The 8,341-nt window shown below is 45.4% G+C and overlaps 1 protein-coding gene across 1 annotated transcript in view; it reads left to right on the top strand.

Moving 5' to 3' along the window:
• Nucleotides 1–5,576, top strand: part of ATP10B (ATPase, class V, type 10B) — a 185,431-nt gene extending 179,855 nt beyond the window's left edge. The window contains exon 22 of the mRNA XM_015565667.1: nucleotides 2,679–5,576. Coding sequence (XP_015421153.1) covers nucleotides 2,679–3,307 — 629 coding nt within the window. The 3' untranslated portion in view covers nucleotides 3,308–5,576. The remainder of the gene's footprint in view (nucleotides 1–2,678) is intronic.
• Nucleotides 5,577–8,341: the final 2,765 nt, after the last annotated feature.

Below are 8,341 nucleotides of genomic sequence, written 5' to 3'. Positions count from 1 at the left end.
TGCACACAGTTTTGGGGTTAAGCACGGTTGTGATCACTACTGACCAAGGTCTGAGCTCCTCTGTTCTGTGTCTTTTTTGGGGTGTAGAAATAGAAATTTATCAGCCCCGTATTCTTGGTCCTACCCTTGGCTAGAAAACACACTTGGAGCCAAAAGCTACCAGCCTGATGAGAATCCTTGAAAAGAATAAAAGATTGTTGACACATGCTTTGAATAGATGGCGCTGAACAGTACAGCTTGTTAAACAGAAACAAGTTAGCAAATATTTACTTGTTAGTTACCATAGCACATAAGTTAAATCTTTTTGCTTATTCTACATTATCATCATAAGGTTGAATTTCTGTTTAATTCTGTTTACTAAGAAAAGCAAAGAGGTTTCTTCTGAGAAAGGATTATTGTAATAGTTCCAAGGACTGTTGACTCGTAACCTTGAAGAAATTAATGTTTGTTATAGAAATCTACATGATAGAATGTTTGCTGCAGAGAACTATTTGTTCACTTAAGGTTATAAGCTGTATTTATCATAATGGAGGTAGATTTCACTCACCAACCTTGTGATAATTAGTCCACTAACCATGACCTCACTAATCTTGGTCTAATTAATTCAACCAGTACAAAAGAACTGTACAGAGTCTGTTAAAGCCAAGAACATGTACATTGTTTTGCAGATAAAAACAAAAGAACCTAGCACACACAAACCATAAAACATAATGAGCACTTTAATTAGCACCTTAAATAGAGGATACCAATTTTGGACACTGTCAGTTTTTCTCCTACTGCATGTCCTTGACATGGTGTAGGTCAAGCCTTGGTCTTAGGTTCTTTTGTCTTTTAACTTTATAGTCTCTCCGTAGACATAGCAACCACTAGTGTGAAGATAGATATTTTGAACGTATGAATCTCCAAATTCCCAACCCAGACCTCTCTTCTGAATTCCAGATACATCTTTCTAGCTACCTATTCACCACTTCCACTAGGCATCTAAGTTCAAAGAAATTGGGAGGCATCTATAATTTAAGTCACGATCCTCCCTTTATCACCACCACCATCTAAGATACCTGGGTCTCTTCCAGAGTTTCTTCTATCAAATGCTATCCAATTAGGACCAATGCAGACCCCTGCAAGTTATCCTTGATACCACCCACCACCTCATGCCCACATCTAGCTCATTACCAAGACCTGACAATTCTATATGCTCTATCTTTCTCAAATCCATCTGCTATTTTCATATCTACAGCCACCACCATGGATAGATTATATCCTTTTTTCCCAAATTACTGCAAAAGTATCTTAATAGATTTCACTCTAATCCACTATCACTGTGTCAAAGTGTAATCACGTCATATGCTTATAACCCTCCCAGGGCTTCCCAAGGCTTTTACAATAAAGCACAAAAAACAAAACACGGCTCTCCGTCCTTGCCTGTCCTGGCCCTGCCAGCCCCTCTGTATCATTTCCCCTCTTGTCCTCTCTCTACATTTCAGCCATTGTGCATGGATTTGGTTCTCACCTCCTATGCATGTCTCTCCCTCAAGGAAGGTGTCTCATACCAGATCAGGTGTCCGACACTCTCACTGCTCCTTCTGCTTGTAACTCTGTTCAGGTGCCATAGGAAAGCAAGAACCTGTCTATCCTGTTCTCAGGTTAATCTCTCAGGGGAGTGGCCCAGTGTAGAAACTTGTTAAGTATCTGTTGAATAAATGGATGGAGAAGGAAAGTAGCATCTTGGTGGAAAGGTTTAAACTGAGCAAATTCCAGCTTTCAGGCAGGAGGTTGAGTCTTTCCTGAAATAAACATGCCCACCTATACTGCCTCTCTGGGTGAGATGAGAAAGAATAGGGCAAAGTTTACCTGATGCCGTGGGCGTCTTCAGAAACTCCTGTGCACTGTGAGACTGCCTAAAGCTTTCAGACACAGTGGAAGGATGGGAGTCTCTGCTTATAAGGCTTTAGAAATAAACATTTTAAAAAGGATTATTTGGGGGAAAGATTCTGGATGTCTACTTTTTAGATAAAAAAATTGATACCCAGAGCCCAGTGTCACAAGATGGGATATGCTTTCTCCATAGACCACACAATTGTATTCACCTTCTTATTCTTTCCCCAAATGTGGAATAGAAAAGACTCCAGGCACAGGTAGAGACTTCCAATCCCAAAGTCCAGTACAGGCTACCACGCAGCTTGGCCGGGGAAAGGAACCCTGGGTTAACCATCAGGGAAACCTAGCAACTGCTCAGGTGACCTTGGAAACCCTATCTCATCTCTTGGGGCCTCAGTTTCTTCATCTGGAAAATGGTGCAAATACAGCAATGCTGGGAAATTAGTATGGCCCACAGATTCAAGAGAATATGTATTTAGAAACTACTTAAGTTCCACAAAGGGTTGATATTGCAAAGCAAGTAAATTTGCCTAAATCAGAATAGCCCAGAAAGAGAAAGGACTGCCCTATACATGGTAGATAAGAGAAAATTCCAGGGATCCAGAGTGCTTGGTTCTGACCACAGCAAGACCACTGTGTGGCTCTGGACAAGTCACTGCCTCAGTTTCCTCGTGTGTAACATGGGGGAAGCAAAAGTACCAGCCACATGGGATTGTTGGGAAAGATGAGTTAATAATACTAAAGCATTTAGAAACGTTCTGGTTCATGATAAATGTTAGTTATTACATATTGTTATTGAACTTCCAAATCCCAGAGGTGCCCAGGCATAGATTTAATCACCACAGTCAGGAGCACAGTGAAAAGGATCTTGCCATGGGTGGGGAGTTGGATTCGAAGGTCCCTTTCAATGCTAAAGTTCAAGACATCAACAAAAATCAGAAAAAAGATTTATTGTTGTTTCTCCTTCCCCACCAGGTACTTTTTCTTATCTCTACAAGGGACATATGGGGAGTCCCTGATCGCAAAAGCTCAGAAAATTGACAAACTCCCCAAGGACAAAAGAGACCTGAAAATCCAGAGTTGGAGAAGCAAACAAATGCCGGTCCCTGGAGAGGCTCAGCGCACCCACCGTCCAGTGCCACCTGTCCCTGAACAGGACTTCAGAGCCAGCACCCCAAAGAGCTCCCGCCCTCCCAAGCAGAAGTGCACAGAGAACCGGGGGGTGCACGGAGAGAGAAGCAGCAGAGACCACAGGAGGGACAACCCAAGCTCAGCAGACTCCTCAGCTAAACTCTCATCCAAAGATCACCTCCTTCTGGGGCCCAATAGCAGGATGGCGTCCGGGGCCTACCCCAGCGGGCAGACTGATGAATACCAGCGCTCGCGCAGGGGCAGCCATCGCCGATCCCAGAGTTCACTGACCATCTGAGGGGCCTGCAGAAATCTGTACAAACTTAGGTGAGGCCGCCCAATCGCCGGCCTAATTAACCCAAGACTCTCCCTCTCCATGGAGGAAAGAATGAGTCAGTCTTACTCTTTTCTCCCCGCCAGGCTTGACTTCCTTAGAGGAAGTACTGGCCCTCAGGGCGTTGACCAAAAAAGGCTGGAAACCACTCAACCTCCAGTTTTCTCCTGCTGCCAGGCAGCATATCTTGCAAACAGAGTTTCATAAAGAGGCTGTGTTTCTATGGCATTGACTCCTCAGAGACATTCTTCTGATCCTCTAGATAAGTACAGCCTACAACCCAATACATGCATTTCCAAGATTCCAGGAAATGTATAAACCCAGGCAATCCCTCCGGCTGTGGAAGTTTCTAGTCTTGCCACACCATCACTTCACGCACGGGTGCCAGAGTTTAAATTTCAGAAGAGACCCAGACATGCAGGTGCTTCATCTTGATTGTATTGCAGAGATGGCCACATGGGGGTTAACATCCCTTTCACTCACAAAGAGTAAGGATGCTGTTTGTCTCTAAGTCAAATAAAACTACATCTAAATATTAAAACTAGACTTGAACTCAGTGCCACTGATACTTCAGAGGGTTGTGGGGCCACAGCTGGTGTAAGAGGAAGGAAGAACAGAAGCATTCTAAGAGAAATGGGTATACCAGAAGCCCCATGCTTTAGCTGACAGACCACATGTCCCACAGCCTGGGGAACCTACTTTTTTAAAAAGCTATTTATTTTATTTGTTTTTATATTAAAGGACCTACTCTCATTCAGCTCTCAGAACAGGAAAACTCTAAGATGAACAGATCTTAGCAAGCCTGCCCACAGAATAGACCCATATGATGCAAGCAACTCTGAGTCCAAACAATGACATCTTCAAGGGCCAATGTTAAATCCTGTTCATTAAGCGTAACCCAGAGAGGAGTGCCGCCTGGAGGACACTGGCACATGCTTCCATTAAATTCGGGAGAGTCATAGGAAGTCTCACTTCACAGGGAAAAGAAGGATTACAGAGGCGTCTTACCCCTAGAGATAGTAAATACCAAAAATATAAGAGCTCAAAAACACTGTTGAAGTAAAAGAATGGATGATAGAATTCTAATAGGCTGTCAGGAGAAGTTATGTCTACTATGCGCAAGGATAGCCTGTCCCTAGTCTTCTAAGATAAGTCAGGGAGGGCTACTAAGCCTTTTATGCTTAAGGCAGTGCCTATATATTAAGCAAAATCCTTATAGGTTAGGAATGAATGCAACAAGTCTTTGAGCCTAGGAGTCATAGCCACCTCAGTTGAGTAACTTTTCACAACAAAGCCCCCAAAAGATCTCCAGTTGGCAAATGGCAGACTGAGTTGGTCCTCTGACCACCCTGCTGACAAACCTGAACTGGAGAAGCCATTTGGAGCACCTTCCTGGAGCCAAAATACTAGGTCTCATTCACTGACTCTGCCACATAACGACACGGGCACTGGCCAGCTGGTAGGTATTCAGGGGAATTCTACAAGAGGATTGCTAAAGGGGAAACACAGCTGGCAAAGCAGTAATGACTTTGTCCCAAATAAGAGGACTAAGCCAAAACTCAGATTTCAGGGTCCCTTTCTCTGTAGGATTCCTGCCCAGTCCTGAAAGCCAGATGAGAAAGAATGCTTCAGAAAAGAACAAAGGCGGGAAGACCACTAGCCTCAGGAGATCTGAGGCATAGATCTTTGTTCTCTAGAGCCAGGAACCTTGAAGCAGGATGCCACACCTACAAATTAGGGTAGAACTGCCCTACCTCCCAGGCTTGGCATAGGAACAAGTCAAAGTTACATAGGAGGTGAGGGAGAGAAAACCCTTTGAAAGCTGTTAACACCCTCAATAATAACACAGGGATATTTATTTCAGAGCTTAAAGGAAAAGAGGTGATGGAGAAGTTGAGGAAATGTCTGATCCTGACACTAAATGCCAAACCATACCCATCACTGTGATGCTGCTCTCTTTCTTGCATGACCAACCAGCCCAGTTAGCCTGGGATTTTCCCAGTTTTAGCACTGAAAGCCCCACATCCTGGGAAACTCCTCAGTCCTGGGCCAACTGGTCACCTACTCCTGCCCTTCTTTGTAAACCAAATCAACTGTGACTATCCAACATGCCACCTTAGGGGGAAAAGTTATAACAACTATTTCCCGACAACATAATCCTAATGATTGTACTTAATACATTTTTATACTTTTATGACCTTTTACTGATTGGCTGGAAATGTGCTGTCCTTTATTAGCAGAAAAAAAATAAACACGATTTTTCAGAATTTCTTGCAGTTCTGAGTCCTCTCTCATCTATCCATCCTTCTTTGCATTCACTCATCTGTTCATTCATTTATCCACCCATCCACTCACTTATCTACCCGATAAACTTCTATTAAGCCCCTGCTAGATGCCTGTGATGTGCTGGGAGCTGCAAGGAACTCATCCCTGACTTAAAGAAGCTCATAGCCTTGTTGGGCATAGAGTGTCAAAACAGATTTGATCCAATGTAAGAGTGTGACACAAACCAAACCGGGTACAAGCATTAGAAGCATCACACACAGTCCCCCGTCTCTGAAACTCTACCCTAGCTACTCCCCTCTCCTGGAAGCCTGCGCCAACCTCAAACCCAGGTTGATTAGGTGCCCTGTCTCATTCATTCATTCAGCAGATATCACACAGTGCCTGCCACCCACAGCATTGTGGCAGGCAGCAAGCATAAAAGACAGGACAAAGAGAGGTTCAGCTCCTGACCTCCAGGGATTTACAGTCTAGAAGGGGCGACAGGGAGGAGGGGAAGAGGTAGTTCCCATGGCAATCAGAGAAGGCTGCTCCAAGAAGGAGAGGTTCCAGCTGCCACCTTAACCATGAGAGAATTAAGTATGAAAGCCCTAAAAAAGGAACACAGTTTGCTGGATTCAAAAAGTTGAGAGAGAAAAGAGGTCAGTGTGACTAGAACCCAGTGAGCAGGAGGAAATGCCCCATAACAATGTTAGTAATCGCAACTGTATTAGATTACTGCGGGCTAGGCACCGATCTAAGCACACATCACCACAGAACCTCACAGCCACCCGGCAAGTAAGTACCATTATTCTCCCCTATTTCATTTAGTGTTGGTGACATAATGAACCACCCCCAAGATTTAGTAGATTAACACAATTATTCATGTGCTCACGATGCTGTACCTGGGCAATTTGGGTTAGGACCTCCCTCCACAAGGTCTCCATCCTCAAAGACATCAGCCAGCCTTGTCACATGGCAGCAATGTTCTGGGAGTAAGAACAGAAGCTGCAAAGTCTCTTGACACTGAGGCTCAGAACTCACACATCATCTTTCCCACCACATTCTCTCAAAACAAGCCGCAAGGTCAGACCAGTTACAGAAGGGTGGGAAAATATACCCCACCTTTAGTGGGAGGAGTTACAAAGAAATTTGAGGCCATTTGTAATCTACCACATCCCATTTACAGAAGGAGAAACTGAGGCAGAGATTACATGAATTTAGCACAGTAACACCATTATCAAGTGGGGAGGCAGCATTTTAACCCCAGAAGTCTGAAACCAGAGCCTATACTCTTAGCCACTGAGCTACACAAAGGTGAGACAGGCACCAGACACCAGAGGGGCTTGTCTTCTCGACATTCCTTTGAGAGACAAGGTAAGCACAGTGCTTAGCTAGCCTGAACTCCATCCCAACTCTGTCACAGGCTGGCACGGTGACCTAGCCCACACTGTTCAGCTGGGTTGTTCACCCAGACAACAGCTTCAGAAAGTAAGGAAGACAGCAGCCTCAGGAGAACCAGAATGCCACTATCTCCCATGAGCTGATCACCTGCCCAGAACTTTCCATTCTGCACACAGAGCCCGAGGAGAAATCAATCCCATGGAAGTGAATTCCCCCAGGAAACCAGAGACCCACAGGAGGATGGAGGGGTGGGATCCAGAAAGTGAGGACCATGAGCTGGGGCAATGCCCAAGGTAGGTCTTTAGAGGGCACAAGAGCCGCACAGTCAAACTTCAGGACTCCTGCAGGGATTCGGGCATTTTCAGACAAGAGCTGAGACCGGCAGCTTTTTGTTCAAAGGCGTTCTGGTGCCACCTAGCTGCCGTGGAGGAGCAGCGACACCTGAGGGCTCTCCCTGCAGCCAGAGCAGGGAATCAGGGCAGGGGGAACCAAGCCAGGAGTCAGCAGGCCAGATTTCAAGTCTGGCTCGGCCCGGGGTTTCTGCTGTGACACTAGACAAATCCCTTCACCAGGTTTCAACTTCAAACTGAGGTTTAGTTTCCCCAAATGCTCAAGGTGGGAGCTGGGCTGTTCTAACATCCTGTGGTTCTGAAAGCTATTTTGGGTAGGCTGGTTCCAGTATAGGAATAACCCCTGGTAAATCAATTTATTGTTAGATTCTCACACGTGCGTGCATAAACACACACACACACACACCCACACACCACACACACACACACACACACACACACACACACGCACGCACAGTGGAAGATCCCATAAGGGAGGGACCTGCCATCTGTTCTCTGCTGTGTTCCCAGTGCTGGGCTCACTGCAGTGCTCAACAAGGTTGTGTTCTTGCTGTTAAAGAAAAATCATAGGGCTCAGCCCGTGTGGTTCAGTGGTTGAGCATTGACCCATGAACCAGGAGATCACAGTTCGATTCCAGTCAAGGTACATGCCCGAGTTGCGGGCTCAATCACCATTGGGGGGCATGCAGCCAATTGATGATTCTCCCTCATCATTGATGTTTCTATCTCTCTCTTCCTCTCCCTTATTCTCTGAAATCAATAAAAATGTTTTTTTAAAAGAAAAATCATAAATGGGGGCTGGTCTCAGTGGAAGCATAAGAAGGCAGGAGGGCAGCACTCGCATCTGGGGAGATAATGGACCCCCAGTCGTTTGGAGGCCCCAGATTGCCTTTTTCAGATCAGAAGATATAAAGGAGTTTAAGTACCTACTTAAGAGAGGCAGGGCAGGGAGCCCCATCTCCAGCAGTCAAAGGGAGCTGGT

Source organism: Myotis davidii, unplaced genomic scaffold, assembly GCF_000327345.1.
Source record: "Myotis davidii unplaced genomic scaffold, ASM32734v1 scaffold18, whole genome shotgun sequence".
NCBI classification, from domain to species: domain Eukaryota; kingdom Metazoa; phylum Chordata; class Mammalia; order Chiroptera; family Vespertilionidae; genus Myotis; species Myotis davidii.
The sequence above is the reverse complement of the archived record's forward strand: the minus strand, read 5'-3'. Positions and strand labels throughout refer to the sequence as shown.